The sequence below is a fragment of the Urocampus carinirostris genome, chromosome 2, assembly GCF_059441175.1.
Source record: "Urocampus carinirostris isolate Australia breed hairy pipefish chromosome 2, RoL_Ucar_1.0, whole genome shotgun sequence".
NCBI classification, from domain to species: domain Eukaryota; kingdom Metazoa; phylum Chordata; class Actinopteri; order Syngnathiformes; family Syngnathidae; genus Urocampus; species Urocampus carinirostris.
The window spans coordinates 22,437,125-22,459,803 of NC_142350.1; the positions used below are offsets into that span (position 1 = coordinate 22,437,125).

General features: G+C 39.8%; 1 protein-coding gene across 5 annotated transcripts; it reads left to right on the forward strand.

Moving 5' to 3' along the window:
* Positions 1–671: 671 nt before the first annotated feature.
* On the forward strand, positions 672–21,049 carry rxrba (retinoid x receptor, beta a). 5 transcript variants are annotated; one of them, XM_088329390.1, is made up of 12 exons: positions 672–846; positions 1,568–1,680; positions 4,142–4,377; positions 5,707–5,857; positions 6,070–6,249; positions 7,494–7,654; positions 7,734–7,863; positions 7,985–8,117; positions 10,536–10,571; positions 11,631–11,722; positions 11,793–11,898; positions 13,988–21,049. In XM_088329390.1, exons 2-12 carry the CDS (start codon positions 1,665–1,667, stop codon positions 14,133–14,135), a joined length of 1,389 nt encoding a protein of 462 aa, XP_088185516.1. In that variant the 5' UTR covers positions 672–846; positions 1,568–1,664; the 3' UTR covers positions 14,136–21,049. The 5 variants fall into 5 exon arrangements, with proteins under 5 accessions (XP_088185516.1, XP_088185517.1, XP_088185513.1 ...); XM_088329391.1 differs by having other exon boundaries at positions 672–823; XM_088329387.1 differs by having other exon boundaries at positions 673–846; positions 1,542–1,680.
* Positions 21,050–22,679: the final 1,630 nt, after the last annotated feature.

The window sequence follows — 22,679 nt, forward strand, 5'->3', positions numbered from 1 at the left end:
CTTATCTCTTTTAGGCTTTCCCTCTCTATCTTTCTCTCCTTCTTTCTCTTTCTCTCTCTCTCTCTCTCTCTCTCACTGTTTGTCTCTCTTGTTTTCTTCAACTTTCCCTCTTTTTCTCTCTCTCCCTGTAATTCTTTCTCTTTCTTTCTCTCCTTAACCCATTCTCTCTTTGCCTATCTCATTTTCTCTCTATTTGGTTTTCAATCTCTCTTTTACGATATCCCTTTCTCTCTGTCCCTCTCTTGTCTTCGTCTCTTTCTCCCTTGCTCTCTCTGTGTTTTGATTTTTCGCTCTCTCCTTTTCTATTTCTCCGTCTTTCTTATTTATTTGTCTCTTTCTCTCTTTCTTTTTTATCTGTATTTCTGGCTTTCTCTCGAAAGGACTCGTGACTTGTCAATAAGTGGCGTCATCTCTGTGTTGTATGCTTACTAGTGTAAACAATTTGAAAGTTTGAATGGGGTCAAGGTTCGCTGTATAATGAAACAACAAAGTATTTTATAATATAGTAGCTTAATACATTTCAAAATTAATTAATTTGGCATATAAAGTTTCATCATTATTGGCAATAAACATTCTCAAGAGCCGTCGGGGAGCCGAAAAACTCGCCCCTTTTCAGTGGAACGAGTCGAAAGATCAAGTTCTTTAAAAAAAAAACGGTATTCCCATCACAACCAGTCAGCTTGTTTTCATCCTGGCGGGGGCAGGGAAGGCCGTCTGCGGGCCAAAGTGGACGCGTGTGTGCGCTGTTCTGGAGGTGGTGTAGACGGTGGGGAGGGTGGCAGGCAGACAGACATTGGGGGCCTTGTCGGCTCCATCGATTCATGTGAGGAAGCCGCTCCGTAAAACGTCAGTTACCCGAATTGAATTATTTTTTGGGGTATAATTTGTGATGTTTGCCCGCTGGGACGTTCGCTTTGCGTACATTTTAGCTTTTAATTTAGCGTTATAGCTAAGTCGTAGATCCGTTATTAACCGGCTAACACAGCTAGCATGGGTGAGCTTATCGTTTTCTCAGCCACTTTTAGAAGGTAAACGAATATTGTCTGGGGGATATGGTAACGCATACAAGATAATACACTATTTGCCCTTTATTATGTCCAAAGAGGAAATAAAAGGGTTGTCACGACAGAAGGTAAACTACATTTGCACTGTAAGCTAACGTTGAAGCTATGTCGATGCTAACGCTAGCTAAACACTGTGTGTGTTTCTTGTATTATTTGCTAATCTAAATGGCAGCTCAAACAAAACCTGCCAATCCCAGCGTGACGTTTAAACGTGTTCCGTGCACTAATAATGTTGCTCTAACATGTTTTGGCTCCTTGCACATTAATAACTGGCGTCTGTCGAGCAGCTATTTTGTTAAATATTTAAATAAAAAAAATAAAACCTTTCTCACACATACACAATTAGTGTCCAGTATGAACATCAACTACATTGCGACGTTTGGGCGCTCATAATTGTTTAACTTGATCGTAGTCGTTTATTATAGCGTCTCTTATTGCAGCTAAAGCATCATCCCCTTGCGTGTGTTGGCATTTCAGATCCGTTTTTGGTTCCTCCCAAGCAGCGCCAGCCCGGGCCCCAGTCCGCAGCCGCGAGTTTGACCGGAGGCTCGACGTTGTGCAGCGGCAATTGAGTCACGAGTAGCCACAGACAGAAGCGCCATGGGAGACAGTCGAGGTGAAAATCGGGGCATAAGCTGCTATACAACCTATAAATTCAAGGTTCTTAAGGGTGCTTGAAATCTTTGCAAATGCTTGAATTTTCAAAGATTTCAAGCACCCAGGATTATGTATCAATTATGGATATTTATCATGGGCCACGGGCAGCACGGCGGCGCAGTGGTTAGCGCACGTGCAGCACAGTTCTGAGGTCGTGGGAACCTCCTGCGTGGGTTCAAATCCAGCTCCCGGCCTTACTGTGTGGAGTTTGTATGTTCTCCCCGTGCTTGCGTGGGTTTCCTCCGGGCACTCCGGTTTCCTCCCACATTCCAAAGACATGCATTTCAGGTGAATTGGCCTTAGGTGTGACTGAGCGAGTGAGTCGTCTGTCCCCGTGTGCCCTGCGATTGGCTGGCAACCAGTTCAGGGTGTCCCCTGCCCACTGCCCGATGACTGCTGGGATGGGCTCCAGCACCCCCGCGACCCTACTGAGGATAAGCGGTGCAGCTGATGAGATTATGGGCCACACAGAAATGAAAGTAGAATTTCCCAGTAGAAAAATGTAATGGGAAGAACTTCCTGTCCCTGAAACTGTAAGGTCCATATTACCATCATTTTTACCCTACACCTATAATGGGAGATATTTGTTTTGAAAATACTTAAGCACATATTTTTCAAATCCACAATTATATCTGTGATTTACGCGAGATCTGAAAATCACATGTCCTTGCAAATGCAAGATTGAAAATCGCATATGTAAATCACATATATATTTGTGGCTCTGCAAATTACATGATTTGCACAAGATTTGTTATTTTATGGTACTGGAGGAATTGAAAAATGTTCTTTGAACATACTTAAAAAGTGCAAGAATTTCACTATGTAAAATGTGTATGAACCGTGAAGTTTTGTAAGTTGTTTTGACAAAGCTCAGGCTTTAACGGTATTGTTAAGTATAGTTTACTAAATTGAGACTAAATTTAGATCAGAGGTCTCCCACATTGTGCCTACAGGCCCCAGGTATCCCCCTAAGTCCACCTGAGTAGCCCATGGACTGGTTCTGAAATTATATCGTGGGCCATTTTTGATTTTCTAGGAAATTTGATTTCTATTTGGCATGATTTCTAGGGGTTGACTAAGCCAATTTTAATCTATAATAATTACGATCTGGTAATATCATAGTAACAACCTGGAAATAAGATGTTATTTCTTAACAATAATACATTTTTATTTTGAAGCGCCTTTCAGGACAGCTTAGGTTTCTGTACACGGAATATAAAACAATGGTATTATAAACAGAAATAAAAGTAAACAATAGATACATGAAATAATAACAAAGTACAGTTAAAAAACTGGGGGGGGGGTCTTGTGAGGCAATTAATGATGGATATAGAAAAGGTGGGTTTTGAGTCTGGATTGCACGATTGACAGGGGGTCAGAATTCGAATTTAAGAAATGTATATCAAGTTGGTAGCCTTCGTACTTGATGGTAACAAAAAAGTAGCGTTCAGCTTCAAAAAAGTTGTCAATCCCCGGTTTGGATGTTGAAGTTCCATCCAGCCATTATCTGCACTGCTTATCCTCAGTAGGGTCGCGGATGTTGAAGTTGTCTCCATGAAATGCTTGTTGACAAGTTAACATCTTTTGTCCCTCCTAACGACTGAGCAGAGCAAATAGTGGATGTAAATATTAATGCTCGAAAATCTATATCAGGAAAGGAACGTTAAGTCTGATCCTTTATAAAATGGATGAAGAAAACTAATGTATTGTGTAAAAGACCTTCAGGATATAGTGTCCCTGCCTCACGATGTTTTCACTTTACGAAGTGGAATTAGCTGTTTTTTTGCCCCTCTTTATGGCACATTAACAAGAAATTATTTCACATGCCGTGATACGCTTAAAAAGTGCATACAACAAGTTACGGCTCCAGGATGCCTGTCTGCTATTGGTTAACGTAATATAAAATGCCTGTTTGCTATTGGTCTGCGTCACACTATCATATTAATACTGATATTATCCTGGCTGAAATTTCTCTCTCAGTGTCGTGTGTGCTCCGTAAAGAATGAGTCGGTTATACAATATTGTAATTTTTACTGTATTCACTCGCTATGGCTCCAAGGCTTGCAATGATGCTACTGGGAGAAGCAAAAACATAGTAACCATGGAAACAAATTAGCATTGAACTAGATAAGCAATAGCTAATTATCATAGATTTCTGTTCTCAGCAATTTCACTTTGCGTTCCCCACCTCAGACCGGATTATGGTCCTATCCTCAATGTCATATCCTAAGGATCTCCTGTAGGTAGTAATTGGTCATCCTTAGAAGGTCTTAATTCCAGAATCTTGTCTCTTCTGCCATCTAGTGGAAGAGCTTTCCATTATTCTGAATGCCGCTACACATTATTCGCATAAATAATTCAACAAAAATTCTTATCTTCAGGGAATCAATTATTTACACAACCTAAATGCTTCTCACCAGATTCACGGAGTCCAGACAGTTCGTCTGTGTCCTCCCCACCGTCAGGCCAGCGCTCGCCTCCTTTGGTCTCTTCAGCAGCGGCCTCCATGACCTCTTTGCCTCCCATCTCCAGCGCTGGGGTCAACAGCCCCATCAGCAGCATCGGTTCTCCTTTTTCGGTCATTAGCTCCTCACTTGGATCCCCTTGCCTGCCAGGAACGCCGTCGGTCGGCTATGGTCCTATCAGCAGTCCGCAGGTAGCATGGCGCTATATACAACTACATACGCATGCACACAGACTGTTTACAATGTGCATCCCCAAAAAAATAGGATTTCTGTTGTATATTTTTCATACATAAGGCGCACTTGACTATGAGGCGCATGGACTTCAAACTACAGTAATAGCTACTGGTTATAGTGTTTAGCACTTGTGCATTTTATATACTTATGGTACATATCAGTGCAATGATTTATCAGTCGATGACCAAAATCGCAAAACATTTTATGAAGTGAGAATCAAACCCAGGTCGCGGCGGAAAAAGCACTAAAGCCTACAGTTGACATCAAAAGGATTTACATTTCTTAAGGCTGCAACAAGTAATCATTGAAATTGATTAGAATTGATTGTTAAAGGCGTTAGCAACAAATAAGATCATTAATTTTTTTATCACGTGATTTATGAGTCACTAATTATAATCTAAATCAGAGTCCACGCAATTCTCTTGTTACGCTAAGAGCTGTGGTACTACTTATATCCGACAGAGAGCGACATTTTATTGAATCATTACAAACAAAACTGGCATGAAAGTTTCAACTTTGTAGTTTTTTTCGATTGTGTAATTAATCGTTAGTTACAGCCTTAAAATGTTCTACTCGTAGTTCCAGCAACGAATGTTAGAGAAGGGAGAGAGTGTTGCCCTGAAAGATACAAATACAATTAAAAAGGTACGACAAGGAAAACAACTTTTTTATCTGTCTTTAAGACAACTCTGTTTTTTCAATTTGTTTCTGGTACCGTAAAAGTAGTGTGACAATGAGATAAAATCTAATGCCTTTTCTTTTGGTGTTATAATAGTCTGTAGTTTGCAATAATCTGTGGTCTTTGCAGCCCTTGGAGACTCCTTGTGATTAAGGGCGTCACAAATAAATGACTTGACTTGACATTTGTCATATGTATCACTAGTGGTTTGGTGATTAAGTTTCAGAGCTTTCACCGCCCCGTTGCAATGTTTTGCAATTTTAATCCGCCGTCTTATTTGGTTGATCAATCATTGCACAAATTCTATGGTATACTGTAAAACGTCGTGTTTTGACGCGCACACCGTATTTTGCGGTATATAAGGTGCACTATTAAAATTTTGGCCAATTTGTATTTTTTAGGTGCACCTCATAGTCTGGAAAATACAGTACATAGTTAAATATCCTAAATTAGATATGGTTTTGAGATGACAGTGTGGTCATTACCACGAATGCCATGTTTACTTGTTACAATGTTTTTTAATAAGTTTTATTTGCATTGGATACATAATGTTTTATTCTTTTTTTTTTACTTTTTTTAATTGTTTCATTTTCTGCTTCACTTTTAGATAAACTCCACAGTTTCCATGTCAGGACTGCACACAGTTAGCAGCTCGGATGACGTTAAACCTCCAATAGGCCTGAAGCTATCAGCGCACAGCCCAGGCCCGATGCTATCCCAGAAACGCCTTTGTTCCATCTGCGGCGACCGATCTTCTGGTGACTATTTTTAATTTGTTTTATTGCATAACAATACATTTAATGCCATAAACTGTGACACTGTCAATAATATAATCTCCAATAAAAGGAAATGCATTTGTCTGATAAAAGTATTTCAGTGTTTTGATAATACATGTCATTGTGAAGAGTTTGTTTCTATTATTTTACTGTAGAAAAAGAGTATACCACAAATTTATTTTTCCTGCGTACAGGAAAGCACTATGGTGTGTACAGCTGCGAGGGCTGCAAAGGCTTCTTTAAGCGGACAGTGCGCAAAGACCTCACCTACACCTGTCGGGACAACAAGGACTGCATGGTAGACAAGAGGCAGAGAAACCGCTGTCAATACTGCCGCTACCAGAAGTGCCTGGCCATGGGCATGAAAAGAGAAGGTAATGTGGGGGACGAAAAAAAAAATTGGTCCTTGTGGTTTATTCTTTCAGAATGAATTCAATTGGTGCACCGAGAAACCACTGTCATTCAAATCTGAATCAAAAATCTTTACTGGATGAGATTCCCAGTCCCAACCTCGTGGCAGAGGCATGAAAGAATCTCCATGTCACCTTTCATTCTCAAACTCGACTTAAAGCAGTGCTTTTCAGCTTTCTTCTGTCACGCCACCTAGAAGAAAAAATACTCTCGCGCGCCACCAAGATCAATCTCTTTTTTAAAGTGATCACGTACTGTTGGTGGGGACGATTGCTTGATATTGAGGGTAACAGTTCACCTCCATCCATACCAAAACTATGCCTTTCGGCAGATATTGCTAAAGAAAATCTCAAATGTCTTAGCGTGATTGGGTTGTAATGTCTTTAGGAGATAACTCTATTTTTTTGGCTTTGCGCTGTCTGCTGCCAACATTTTTAACATAGCAAGTGAACCTGTCTTTACCCGTCTCCCTACAAGGTCACAGTGAAGTGCTACGGGAGCAAACTTTTGTTTGTCCCTTTACCCCATCTCTCTTCGCCTGTCCCTGCACCTGTGTTAGATATTTTTTTCATGGGGTCACTTGATGGCCTGCTACACTATATGTCTACACTTGGTACTTAAAGCTTATACTCTCTGCTTAATGCACTGCATGGAGGCTAAATGTAAAGAAAAACTGAGAACGCCACTCTCGCCTACTGTTGTGCAGATTTAATTCCACTTTATTAAGAAATTAAAAAAAAAAATAGAAAACAAGTTAGGGTGGAGCTAGCAGTCATTGGTTAAGTTCTAAACTTGCTTATATTTCATTGCTAATTGCAGAGCAAGGTAAACATAGATATAAATATCAATGGTCTTACATCCATTATCCTATTCTAAAATCCTCAAATCATTTTATTGTACTGAGTTCAATTAGTTTTGAAGGTTTTGTCAATGTGATATCATTCTATTATTAGCCATAAAATTATTGCCACTTAGTTCCAAAGGCCTGCGCACCACAAGGAGAATAACAAAGGATTTATAAATATTTCGGGTGTGGCATGCATACTCATAGAGGAGTACTATTGCTGTCTTTTTTGGGGTATTCCTCCCTCCCTTCTGAATCATGACTATGATTCTTCCTGCCTCTTATCTCTCCGGCATCTCCATTTACATTTTTTCTATTTCCCTGCAGTTGTTCTCTGTTCATGCCCAGTCTCCCGTTCCACAGCCGTGCAGGAGGAGCGCCAGAGGAATAAGGAGCGTGAGAGTGAAGTGGAGTCCACCAGTGTGGTCAATGAAGAAATGCCAGTAGATAAGATTCTGGAGGCGGAGATGGCTGTCGAGCAGAAGACAGAGCTTCACTCCGATGGGAGCTCCGGAGGAAGTTCTGTGAGTACAACTATCGGTAAAATAGGTCTCCTTCCCATTAGGCGGTGTCTTCAAATGTGCTTTACTTGGTCGCCTTCAGCCCAATGACCCCGTCACCAACATCTGCCAGGCGGCAGACAAGCAGCTTTTCACCCTCGTGGAATGGGCTAAGAGGATCCCTCACTTTTCTGAGCTGCCTCTTGACGATCAGGTTATTTTGCTACGTGCAGGTGGGTTTCATCACCAAGATCTCTACCTAAGGTTAGGCTTCGAAACCACAATGAAATTCATGAAATTGTGGTGGGGAACCTTAAACCTGAAATTTATCTAAGTTGTTTACATCGTCGACAGGCTGGAATGAGCTACTGATCGCCTCTTTCTCCCACCGTTCCATCGCGGTGAAGGATGGAATCTTACTGGCCACCGGCCTTCACGTGCACCGGAACAGTGCTCACAGCGCCGGTGTTGGAGCTATATTTGACAGGTAGCCGCCGTGTTTTTGCTGAACCCTAAACACATGCCAGGGTTTGTACAGGTGCTGGAAATAGTTGAAAATGCTTGAACTTCAATGTTGTTTTCAAAGTTTGAAAAGAGCTTGGATTTGGGGCAAAGAGCTTGTAAATCTTTAGGTAAGGTGTTCAAATAGGGGTTTTAAACTTATTTTAGGGTTTCCAAAACGGATGGAGGCTGGAGTTAGAAACAAAGGTTTGGCTCCTTATTAGTAAGAGTGGGATAATATGCTTTGGTCAGGATTCAGTTGTATCTATATACTAAGGTGCCGATTCAATTTATATCACGATTCTCAATAATTGCTATTCTACAAGTATTGCGATTAAATATAATTGATGATTGCGATTTTATTTTATTTCCTTTAAAAACAAGCAATTAAACCATACACTTCTGGGACAACAAATCATGAATTATGTTCAAGCAATGCACATCAGTCTTGTCAGTCAAAAAGGAAATCCCCTCTGCATTCTTAGGCTATTACGATAATATCGGCTTAATATTGAACACTTTAATAAATAAGAGCTTTGATAAGCTTCTTTGGTGTATAGGGGCTGTCGCTTGGTGAAAACCCACAATGTGTCCAAATTACTGAAGTGCTACATAGTTTTGAAACTAAAAGTTGCGGCACCATAACAGATGAATTATGTTTTTTACATATTTATGTGCATCTGTATGCGTTCACGTCAATTCCTTGACATGTCAGTCATGGGTGGTCACTAAGAGGGAGGATGGAAAGAAAAAGCCAGAAATTGCGAATGTGAAAAATATTCGCGATTAGTTGATTATGTTATATTCGCGGCAGCCCTAATGCTTTCGCACATCTTTACGTTCCGGATATGACGTTATAAAAATTGATTCCAGGGAGGAATGTCAATTTTAACCAAAAATAAAATCATGATTTATACATGAATCCATTTTTTGTTACACCCCTACTTATTAGGGTCTTAAATTGAATTTAGTGTCTGAAATAGGCTTGGGGCTAGTGTTACAGCTAGAGTTAAGTTTACGTTTAGAGATAGGAACTAGAGTTTTAACTCCATATTAGGGTTCTAAACTGAATGTAGGGTTCCAAAATTTGTCAAGTGCTAGGGTTACAGCTAGGGTTATGTATAAGGGTAAGGGACTAGAGTTTGAGCTCCTTTTAGCGTTTTAAACCGATTTTAGGGTTATGAAATTTGGTTGGGGATAAAGTTAAGAGTTTGAAGCTAATGTTTAGGGTCCCGTTCTTTTGATGGGCACTGGATTTCTTCTTTTAATGGTACTGGGAAAATTGGTGTTGAAAGGGTTTAAAAAGTACCCATAAAAAGGTTTACAAACCCTGACATGCACATGCACACACATACAACTCATCACTCATATTCATGTTAAGGTAGGTGACAGAGCTTTGAAGCTCTCTCTTTCCCCACAGCCACCATTTTTAAAGACTCAAATAGAACAAGTTTTAATCCACTGAATTTGATCTAGTGACAAAGATTCCCTACAACACCTTTTTAATCATTGACAGCTTGATTCTGCATATCTGGCGGACATATTTTTGGATCACATTACTAGTTGTGGATGGTGACAGGCTGCACCTGCTGGACTTTCTGCTTTCCCTGCTTCTATTTGTTCTGTGGTTGGTGTGAGCACATGCCTGGAGCTTGTTGACTAATAGATATATAATATAGAGAGGCACATTAGCAAAGAAATGGCTGCCTTATAATTACTAACATCATCCAAGACTTTTTCTTAGCCACGAAGGCTGTTTTCCTTTCTTAATTTTTTGAAAATCCACTGTGCTGATATTTCTTATCAATCACTGCGTCTCACCTCTTTGTAAATTACACAAGCATTTTGTCACTGGCTGATTTTCAGAGTAAGGAGTAGCACAAAAAAACCCACAGTTCTGTTATTTACAATCCTATCAATTCACAGTATGCACATATTCTGTGGTTGCCTTAATCCATGAGCAGGTTTTTTAAAAACTCTCCGGGTCCAGGAAGACCAAGAAGGATACAAAGAATCATTTTACAGTGATACAGTTAAAGAAATACATTCATGCCAGCATGAGAACGAATAAGGGAAATATCTCAGTTTTTTCCGAAAAAGATATTAATGGTTCTAAAACTAAGACATTACTTTTGTCATTGTCTTACAAGTATAATTATACACTTTATTCTGTTTTTAGTTGAGTTATATAAATTTAAACACACTCTGCCTCGTTGACCTTGGTGTTCACCCAGTCAACTTTTAGACTTTTATCTATAGTGGAATCGTGAAAAATCAAAAATGCATGGTTCATCCATTAAACTTTTTAACATGTTATAAGAGCACCTGCATAGGGGCCAAGCACATCTCCTGATTTCGTTGTGTAAGAAAGCTCTGTAATAACACATTGTGATTGCATACACAGGGCGCACAATGCTGAGGTTGGGGCCCTATTTGACAGGTAATTATGCCATGACACGAACACTTTTCCTTGAACCCCTCCTCTGCAGTCCCAAATGAGAAAATATTACTAGCAAGATAGATTTCAAACAAAAATGTTTGCTGTGCTTTTTTGTGTGCTGAAAAGCTCTTGTTTGGACTTCAGGTCAATATAAGTTAACACCTTGAAAAGTCATTGAACATCATACCCTATGTTCAAATGCCAGCATTTGTGTCCCACCACATACTTGGCAGTGCCACTTCGACGTTCTCACTAATCATTAAAGATCTCGTGTCGAGTGATGTCATCAAATGTGCCAGTAAAATTTCAAATTTCCAAAATGTATTTACTTCAAAACATGTTTTGATTTCTGTGTGCCAAATATATTTGCGACAGCCCCAACAATTCTGTGGTCTTCCACTAGGTGGCAGAAGATTCGGAAACAGGTGCATCCACTTCAAGTGTGGAAAAGGACCATACATTTTTTAACGAAAGCACACAGATGAGTAAATTCAAACACAGCAAAGTTCAAAATTGTAGAATTCACTGGTCGAATACATATTCTAGTAAGTGACTCTCGGAACCTGAGTAGATCTGTCATGGACCTGGAAGAAAGTTTGTTTTCACAGCCGTTCTTAGCGAATTTCTGTGTGGAAAATGTATCGGACTTCATTTTTGGTTCAATTGTGCACTGTTGATCTCCTTGCCCCATGCAAAGTAAAAGTACCCCACTTTTTACATATTTTTTAAATTTGATTTTGTTTTTCTATTTTAGTGTGTGGTTGGCTTTGAGTGTTCTCAAATGTCCTATTACAGAGAAATGCATCAATACTTGAAAGAAACATGTTAGAAGCAGTACTCTTGTGTACTTCTGTGATTGTGTGCATGACTTGATATGTTTCCTGACCAATCAAATGTGAGTTTGTCATATAATGCTAATCTGAATCTGCTGTATAAACTGTTTTAGGCTACACAAGCTTCCTATGTGCAACATCCATACAATACAGCTTCTAGCTTTATCGTGACAAGGAAATCTGTGTTTCTTACTGTCGTGCTCCACAATTTTGTCTTCCCCTGCAGGGTTTTGACGGAGCTGGTTAGCAAAATGAGAGACATGCAGATGGATAAGACTGAGCTTGGCTGCCTGCGTGCCATCATCCTCTTCAATCCAGGTGAGAAGAGGAAACTCAAAAGCAGTGTCAATGTTGTCTTTTTTTTTAAAAGCAACTCTCTCACATGAAGATGCCAAGGGCTTGTCTAATCCCAGCGAGGTGGAGTTGCTGAGGGAAAGGGTGTATGCCTCTCTGGAGACGTACTGCAAGCAGAAGTACCCCGACCAGCAGGGCAGGTATGTACAAGTAAAGTATAATAGTGACTGGAGCCTTTCTGATGTGGCTATTAGCTACTAATGCTAAGGTCGTGGACACAGGTGCTATTAGGGTTGCTCGATTTTTAGAAAAAAATCTAATTGCGATTTTTCTGACCTGTTTTGCAAATTCGATGTAATTTCTGATGTTAAAAGAACTGCTTTTCTGTGTTAATTTTGTTTTTTGGGAGAACTCAAACATAGTGACTTGCAAACATTATTACCAACTGAGAGTATACGACTGTAACAAAATAACAACAATAGCTCTACAATTAAAGCATAATTGCAGTTGAATAAATGTTCTTAAATGTCATCATACAAAAGTAAAACTAATTTGGAAGGCTTCTCCTTTCAATCTAAAAAAGTGATTTAGAGCAGCTGGCATGCTGCACGCTAGCATTGGGTAACTGCGTGCACAATTATTAAAATATAAGAGTCATAAATGTAGACATTTTTCAAAAGTTTCTGCTCCAGCCTGAATCCTCCAGGTCATCTGTTACGTGGGTAATGTATCTGGCTTTGGTGTGTAGCCACGTTCGGCAGTGCTGGCTTAAGAGTTGTTAGTCTATCTGTTAGCTTCTCTTCGGACACCGCCTCAGTCAATTCCCAGATGCGATAACAATCAACGCTGTCTCCTTATGGACTTAATCCGCTGGTGATTTTTTTTGCGTTCTTCTCACTTTCCTCCAATTTAAATGATGAATTACTTTTCAATGTATCGAGTTGATAAAGCTACGAGTTTCACTTTTGTTTTGGTGGCCAGTCCCAACCCGACTGTTTGCTGATAGGATACACCGGCCTATCACAGTTGCGCACGCACTGTTTGCAAACTTTGCTCGCCTTTATTGAATAGAATAGAATAGAATATGCCTTTGTCATTGTTACAACATGGGATATGCTGTGACAACAAAATTGGACGACTCCAGTTCCACATTTACAGTGAGGATAAGGAAACAAAGAGATAAAGGAACAAAGAACTAACTAACTAACTGTCTCTATCGGCTAGTGCCATTGAAAAAAAATTGCTTCTGATTGGCCTGCACCACTTAAACCCAAACTGCGACACTTCTTGCTGGCCAAACACTTCATAACTCAAATAACAAACTATCCATCCATCCATCCATCCATTATCTGCACCGCTTATCCTCAGTAGGGTCGCGGGGCTGCTGGAGCCTGTCCCAGCTATCTTCGGGCAGTGGGCAGGGGACACCCTGAACTGGTTGCCAGCCAGTCGCAGGGCACACAGGGACAGACAATTCGCTCGCTCATTCACACCTAGGGACAATTTTGACCGGCCAATTAACCTGACATGCATGTTTTTGTAATGTGGGAGGAAACCGGAGTGCCCAGAGGAAACCCAAGCAAGTACAGGCCGAACGTGCAAACTCCACACAGGAGGTTCGATCTCATGACCTCAGAACTGTGCCGCACACTACTACACTAACTATAAATCCTTGAAAAAAAACACAGCGTAATGCCATAACTCATTTGCACTACGCCTCATCGCAAAATCAATTAGATTTCGGTTTATTGTGCAGTCTTAGTTGTTAAGCTCCTATGCGAGAATCACTCCTGCTGACTGCTGATTTTATTGTTGCGGAAGCAGCAGTTGGCCAGGATTGGTAGTTTCATGGATGCTGGACTATAATGTTGTTATTATTATTATTATTATTATTTTTAAAACGTTTGCACCTTAGGGGTTTATTGTAATGTATCATACAGTGTTCTCAATAAATTATTATGTTGGGAAACTGAAAGAAAAATATCTTCTACGCCTCGTGAGACATTTTGTCTTGTAGGGTTTAATCTGGCATCATTTCTAATGTTAACCCACCACCTTTTGATAAAAAAATCACACTACGGCATTATTTAATTTAAAACCTGTGCAGAAAGCATTATTGTTCACAGATCCCTTGCCTGCCTGGTTCGTCTGAGCGCCACCCCCTGTGGTGTGTTTTGGGCAAGCACATTCTGGCTGCGCCTATCCCTCTCCAAGCCATTTTTTTGAGTAGGGGTTTGACTGGACTATAAAAGTGATTCAGTATACACTCTGCCATGTTTTCTATCTTAGGTTTGCCAAACTCCTCCTGCGGCTGCCGGCGCTTCGCTCCATTGGCCTAAAGTGCCTGGAGCACCTCTTCTTTTTCAAGCTGATTGGTGACACGCCCATCGACACCTTTCTGATGGAGATGCTGGAGGCTCCGCACCAGCTCACTTAGATGAGCTGGCTGCCGGCCAGAAGGTCACATTGCAAACCAGGAACAGCCGCCCGCCTTCGGGCCCGTCGGGCTTCACCACAACCCTCACACTTTTACCCACACACACAGTTTACCCACCGTATTACTCAAATATCTAACTTGCAGAGGCGACTTGGTTTGAACAGTACACTCATCACCGTCTTTCTTGTACCCCGTGTTTCACTTCTCCTCATAGACATATACAGTCGACCATGCATATTTGTGCATATGCACATGATGAGTGATGAATGTCTTAATCATCAAAAAGTCTTCATCTCAGAGCGCCTCTGTATCTTGGAACAGCTGGCTTCATTGACGGTTTTTAGCTTCCAATCAGGTGCGTAGCATTTCAATCAACTCCCATTGTCACACCAGCGTGTCTCCTTATGGACTTAATCCCTGAAATGTATTATAAATATGCTTTGTATTTCCATTACCACGCTGAAACTCGTTTTAGGTTTTGATCTTGAAGTACTGTACTCATGAAATGAGAGCTTTTTTTCCCCAAGTCATTGAAATCCAGAAAGGGTTTGGGAGCACTTTGAATGACTAATGTCCTTCCATCCCTGGTGTGTGCACAGTGGGCTTTGTAAGACAAAAAGAATGACTTGAATTTATAATTTTTTTATCCTTTGTTTCTTGTCTATCCTGGAAGTCGCTCGGCAGTTTGACGAGCTCAAGTGAGTTAAAAGCTTCACTCTAGGCGGGTGTGTTTCTCTTATAATCTCCCGGACATTGTCCTTCGCCAGCAGTCATTTTTGCACTTTTGGGAGTCGTACCTGTGTAAACTCTTTCTCTCAATAGCCGCTGCCCCTCAGATAAGGTACTTGGTTTTGGCTTACTCTCCCATCCCGTCGCCCTATCCAGTCAGATCAGTTGGTTTTCAACAGGCAAATGTAGCCCGATCCCTGGTTGTTAGGCGTACTAAGCTCAATGTGATCAATAACAAGGTTTTAGGTTGCTGTGAAATGAGCTTGGCACACCCAATAGTTTCCATAGAATGATACCATGAAAAGAATGCAGTAGAGTTAATTGGACGTTTCAGTATTACGCCATTCTATGCCACCCATCGTTGGTCACGCATAGACGTATGCTACAAATTATCGAGTGATGCTCTGCCAGAATTTGAACGAGTTCTGTGTTACTGACTACCTGACACTTTGAAAACTTTTCTACATTTAATGTGTAAATATTAGGGCTTGACTATCACAAGTGATCATCTAGGTCAGACCTGGGCATGTTCTGCATGATTTTTGAGGTTTCTCTGATCCAATACAGGTGATTCCAATCACCAGTATCGTTAACGAGCACTTGCTAGCTTGCTAACGAAGTTATAATTTGTATCACCTGAGTTAAAGAAGAGCAAACTTCAAAATCTGGCAGGATGTATGGCCCTCCAGGACCGGAGTGCCCAGGTCTGATCTAGGTGAACTGCATTGAAAAAAATGTTTGTCATCCCCAACGCTCCCCAATCTAATCAATGAAACTGCAGCCTTTGCACCCTCACCTTTTGATTGGCACTTGACTTTTACTGTGATTTGTTACCAAGCGCAGCTACAAACACAACAAGCAGTGTTGATAAATCACTGCTGTGGATTGATAATTGTGTGTGTTTTGCTTGTTAGAAGTTGTTTGATTTTTCTTTTGATAGCGGCTCAATATACATGGAATTGGTGCTAAACAGTTAAGACATTCTTGCACATTTACATCAATGCACAGTATGCAAAGGCGCATTAGACGAGAGAGAAATGGTCAGTGAAATAAGATAAGAGTATTAGGGAATCCAAATACGTCCTCTTAAAGAGGACTCAAGCGCTTGTGTGATATGTCGCCCCACCGTGAGATGACCTGTGAGACAGGTGCTCATTTTTTCTTTTGTGGCGTGCGAGCTGCGGAAATAAAGGCAATGGATTTTTGAGAGTGCAGGGGTGGGCAATCAAAGGCCCGCTTTGTTTTTCGTTGTAATTTTCCTCATCAAGAGTCCTTTTTGCAGTTTTAATACAACTTTTATTTATAAGTATAATAGAAAGTATTTTGATTAGAAGTTTTCATTCAATATTTTAACTTGATTTACAACAATTGTATTTTTACATCCATGTATTTCAGTGCTTCTCGAATATTTTCTCTCCAAGTGATCACATAACATTGGTAGGGACAAAACAACGGTTGCTTGATAATGATGGTAACACGTCACCTCCGTCCATGCCAAATCTACGCCTTTCGGCACGCTTTTCTGTAGAAACACTCAAGCGTCTTATCAGCATGTTTGGGTTGTAGGTCATTAAGTGACAACCTAATTTATTTGGCTTCATTCTGTCCAATGCGAACGTTTTCAACAAAGCACACGAAATCAGAATCACCTTTATTGTCATTGTGTTATAGAAATACAACAAGATTATGGTTGCTCTCCAGTTGGCAAAAAATTAACAATATAAATACTAATGAATACAGAAAAAATATCCAAATAACACCAATCTTTGCTCGTCTACCTCCAAGGACACAGTGAAGTGTTTGTTTCTATTTACCCTGTCTCTTTTCGCCTGTCTACTCTAACTATATTTTTCATGGGGCCACATGAGGGCTTGCTACACTTTGTGTGTACACTTCATAATCAATGCTTATACTGGAGGCTAAATGTAAACAAAACACTCTATCACTTATAATGCTACTGCCCCCTAGTGTTGTGAATGTGCAGTTGCACTTTATTCTAGGGAAGTTTAAAAAAAGAAATTCAATCTCGCCTTCTCCCCCCTTGAACGAACCTTTAACACCCCCCCTCGCTCCACTGTATAAGAACCATTGATGTAATTAGTTCATAAATCACAAATACAATCTATTTAGTTTTAATTATTTTGTCAAATTAAACATTTCTGAAATTTCTTGACCTGTCCTGTATAATTGCTTTAAAACATATTTACAATAATCAAATAAAATCATTGGTCTTTTCAGATTTTGTAAATAAATGCAAGGATAAAGAAGTTCACATTTTCTAACTTTCTGATTCAAATATATTAATTTATACATTTTGTTTAATTTACTCATATTTTTATGTTTTAATATGACCCTTGTGCAAAAAAGGTTGCCCACCCCTGGTTTGGAGGACAACGTTTTGTAAATGGTATTTTTTTAAAGAAATCCCTCCATTTTTTTTCCTACCGTGCAAGATAGTCGTTTGTACAGTCTGTTTCACTTTTGGTATGATTTACAGCTCATTGTGTTTGTCCTCTGAAAGCTTCTTCGGCAGAAAGCCGAAGCCAGGTGCTATCAGCCAATTGGACTGCGTGTCGGCCTTTAACGCTGACTCGCCAAAAATATGCAATTAGGACTTTTGCCAAAAATTGCAGAACATGAAATGATCCACTCAGAAATAGTGTGTTGACTCAATTTTCGCAGTTCTGAAGTATACATTTTACAGTTACAGTTTTCCTCATGCTCAATGAACTGCGTTTATGTAGCGCTTTAACCAGTCACTAAGGACCATCAAAGCGCTTTACAAGGCACTTCACACTTTACCCATTCACACACTCACACAGCAATAGAGTCAGCCATGCAAGCCACCTACCTGAATTAGGAAGTTCAGTGTCTTGCCCAAGGACACTTCAACTTTTAACTCTGAGGAGCCAGGAATCGAGCATGTGACCTCTTTGGTCTCAAGACAACCGCTCTACCTCCTGAGCTACCACCGCTACATTTCAGTGTTTGCGTAAAAGGATAGATTTGTTGTTTTCCGTTTTGTGGGTTTGATCAGGTCAGTTTCATCTAAATTCCATGAAAAAAAGAGAAAAAGTGAGTTGGATTACTCTAGTTCTCTGTGGCTCAAAAGTGGAATTGGAGCAGGGGTTTATTAGATAAATGTGGCCCAACCCTGTACACCTTGCACATAAGTAAGTCTCACTCTGTTGGGCTGCATTCCGTTCTTCCAGATTGCGACAAAGTTTAATGCACAGCCCTGACTGTGATACGAGGCCCAGCATGTCTAGCTGAATACGGAAGTGTGATGCAGGCTATCTTGATTGCTATATTAGTAGGGCTGCACGATTGACCAAAATCTAATTGACATTGCAATGTGACGTTGTGCTTTTGTGTAATTGCATGACACTGCATTTTTTTTTCAAGGATTCATAGACAGCAACCAAAGTTCCCCAGAAGAGGGCTCTGTTTACTTAGGTTTAATCTCTTAACCCCGCAAAATCCACCTAAAATTATAATCCAAGACTCATTTATAGTAGACGGGATGCTTTTGTTGAGCCATTTGGAGAATCTGGATGGTTTTGGTCTCTTTTGAAAGGTAACACTTTTGAAATGTGTCCAACTGAAATAATCACGGCAAGTGCTACTAACAGAAATAGTAGGTTTTTATTCTTGCCTGAATTTATTTAGCTATAACATGCAAGATGAGGGTAGCTTGGGCATATTAGATGGAAAACAGCTGGAGCAATAGCATGAAGCCTTACCTGTCTCAGGTCAAAATTGATTACAATCTGAGAAACTAAACATTAGTATTTTACGCATTTTTTCTTTATTCAGGCATTTCCAAAAGTGGCCATTTGGAGACTCCCCCCAAAAATAATGACTGGTGAAATCATACAGAAACGTATTTGCCTCTCAACAGTCAGACAGCCTGTCACTTATATTAACCCTTGGATGCATAAGTGGGATCAAAAATGACCCCATGGGTTGTTATTCTTCAAAATATTTTTCATAAAATTGAAAATAGCATCGAATTTTCAATACTGGATTTGAAAAAATGGATTGGTTTTTCCCCAAATCGTGCTGCCCTATTCATTAGTACAATCTGTCTTTATGCCCTCATCCCTTTGGCTTCTGCTATTTTTGATATAAATTAAAGAATCTTCCAATTAAGTAGTTTTTTTTTTGTCATCGTAAGGTGTGAAGCCTTTGGCATTTCCAGCCTCTTGTATGCGCTTTCTGTTGTGGGATGGCCACAATTGCTGGGGTTCTAAAAGGTTTTTATGTGTGAGGGTGTTCTTGGAACTGATTTTGCTTGAGTAGTTTGTCTTTAAGGGTAATGTCACCTATGCACCTAGCAGGAAATTTAATTTTGCCTTGAGGAAATAATTTTATTTATTTTCGGGGTTCGTATGAGTTCTTGAAATCCTTGAAAATGTATTAATTTTTATGTGTTTTCAAGGTTTGAAATGTGCCTAGGTGCAGTGCTTGTAAATGTTTACAATTCTTAGGTTAGGTGTTGGGCAAGGATTAGGGTTTGTGGTTCAAATAACGATTTTAAACCTTTTATGGTTCCAAAATATGATTGGAGCTAGGGTTAGAAACTACGGTTTAGGCTCCTTATTAGGGTATTAAACTGAATTTAGGGTTCTGAAATGGGGCTGGGGCTATGGTTTACAACTGGAGTTTAATGTATGTTTAGGAACTAAGGTTTGAGCTCCATGTTAGGGTTCTAAACCGAACATAGGGTTCCAAAATAGGTTTGGAGTTAGGGGATACAATTTGAAACAGGGTTAAGGCTAGGGTTACCGCTAGGGTTAGCCATAGCGCTAGAGTTTGGTCTGAAAGTTAGAAATTCAAACCAATTTTAGGGTTCCAAAATAAGGTTGGGGTTTGAAACTAAGGCTTAGGCTCTCCTTTTGATCGGCACTGGATTTCTTTTAGCGGTACTGTAAAAAATGGAAATTTGGCGTTGTAAACCCTTAAAAAGTGCTTGAATTTGCCCATCGTAAATGTGTATGAACCCTGCATTGTATTAATGAATCATCATTCCTCAGAGTTAAGATGCAAATAATATATGAGCAATATCTGATAACAATTACAAAAAACAAATGCTACCCACTTTTTTTCATATTGAACGAGAATTTCGGTAGCAGATTGAGCCCCTTAACACAAAACACTGTTTGAGAACCTCAGCGTTGTCAGTCACCAATGAGTGCATGTTTTGTTACATTTGGAGGTGCTGTTAGATTGTAAGTGTGTTAAAAATGCAGATGATAGCCCCTGGCCCGGGTAATGAGCCAAGATGACCCTATGAAGGGGTCTTATAAAATGATGTGTGAGGGGCTCGTCAGATTGAGTGGATATAAGAAGTACCATGAAACCCGCCCTTGTCAACTTTTTCTATTGTTGCAAATGGATGTTCCTTTTTTGTTTTGTTTTTAATTAGTGGAAGTAAAACGGCTTAATTGGGCGCTTTTGTTGCCCAAGTATGCAAACTCTATTTTAAGTGGACATGTGACTATGTTTGAATTCAGCCAATCCCTTATAATCTAATCTAACAATATCAGATTTTTCTTGAATAAATAATATGAAGTGAGCCATGTATACCTTTTTATAGCCACTATAGCGTTGGCGTCTTGGGTCCCACTAAGGTGTTTAAATAGCAGTGGTGCTTCTTTCCCTCCCCTCCACTGTACTTTTTTTTTCATTGGCTTGGGCCACCCTGGTCAATAGAGATGCCGTTTGTTAGAAAAAGCGTTGGGAAGCCCGCTTAGTCCTTATATAGTAGGGGTTAGACTATCTCGTAAGGTCTAGGTTGTAATGGAGAGCGTTTTGAGGGTTAATTAAAAGTAGGAAACTGATGAAACGAATTTTCCTCAGGAGAAATACTCTATGGTTTACTCTTTGCTAAAACGAAACTCAAAACGTTTTTTAACTGCCTCCCCTTTATGTGCTTCCAGCTTTTTGTTTATTACCAAGTATTAAACAAATGCATTGTGTCCAAGCTGAATAAAACCTGCCCCCTTTTGTTTTGCATTGGTTCTTTGCCCTGTTAGTATCTTACTCCATTGTATAATGTGACTTGTGTTCTTTGGAGAATTGAAAGAAAAATGAAATAGTTGGTTTTCTGCTCCCCCAGTCATTAATTCTGAATCTTGTTTTTGTTTGTTGTATCATGTCTGAGTAAAGCTTTTAATACTGTACATCAACTGCTTTTCATTGCATTACTTTTCACTAGTCAGTCCAGCAGGATCCCCAGGGCCACTGACCACTGCGTTGCAACACTGCTGCCGTCGTCCTCCAGAGGGTGCACCCACCATTTTAGTTTCAGCCTCCTTTTAAGATTTGTCATCTCATTTTAGCACCTCTTCAACGGCCAATGAGGAGGCGGCATACTCGTGAGCTTTCCCACAAATGTCAGCTTGCATTATAAGAAGCAGTGTCGTCTTCACCGATGCAATCCTTATAATTAAAGCCGGAAACAGTTTTAAGATGGTGTGAAACGTAATTTTTAAAAATGCATATATTTTGGGGGCCTAAAGTTTGATCTCATACTGTTAGGGGTGCTGAGTGTGGCGGTGAGGATGATGTTTTGCTTCTGCACAATGACGGGTCTGTTGAGTGCCTCGGGGCATGTCTGCGTTTCAGCAAGCCCAGGTAATTAAAAGTCCCAAGAGCAAGGACGGTCAAGTTCTCTGCTCAGAAGCACTGATCTGAATTTACATCTTTAATTGTATGAATGTATTCCCAACATAAAATGGTAGCTGCAATGATTTTAGTCCTGCGATTTCAGTGGCTTTGTATTTGTTTAATTGTCAATCAGAATTTTGATATTCTGTTTAAAGATGATGCCGTAAAAATCAATAACAGGCCTATCTATGGGACTCGTATCACATTTTAAGAGAGAGTGACAGGTATTTTATCTATTCTAGATTGGTTGTTTTTAATCCCCTGCAGTGCGTGTTCATTGGTCATGCGTGCAGACTAAAGACATGGCATAACTCATCGATATATATTTACCTAAATCGTGTTTGGGAATTTGATAAAGGTTGAGCCTTTGCTATTTCATCAAAACCGTTGCACATCTTAAAAGCAATAATAAATCTGAATTATTCTCTTGGTTTAGCATAAATTGCTCTTTAACTGATGTCTCAATTTGCTCGGCTCTTGAGTGTCCGTCAACTGTTTTTGTTTTGCATCATCCACTCACTCCAATCTCAATCTCCAACCATCGTTCCCTCCTCTTCCGTTTTTGTCACCTTGGCTCTTAGTCCTTCTCTATACTTTTGGTTTCCATCGACCTCTTCCTTTTTAATTTCATTTTCAGCATCTTAGTTCTCTTGCCTATCTCCACTAAGTTCGGCTCAGGTTCCTCCTGCTCTCTCCCCTCTCCCCCCACCAATTGATCATAGTCTTTTTTTTCTTCCTCGGAAAGACCTGAGAACATTTTTTTTTTAACATTCGATTACTTTTTTATCCATCCTTTATCTGCACCGCTTATCCTCAGTAGGGTCGAGGGGCCGATTATTGTTGATTTACTTTGTATGTAATATCTCGAATTTTTAATTCATGGAACTAGTTATACAAAACACAGAATTTTAGATGACGTAAATTCAATTTCTTGTGGACAAACAGTAAAAACGATTTAAAAATGTCTTAAAGAGCAATCTTTTCATAGAATGAAATCATCTGCTTTTTATTGACAGTCTTACACTTTGATTTTTGTCTTATACATCTGCAAGTCATCTAGGAAGCTAAAGCCAGTTTAATTAATTTGTAAGAATTATATACTGTGTCAACAGTTATTAATTTGCTGTTTTAAGGAGTGGAAAG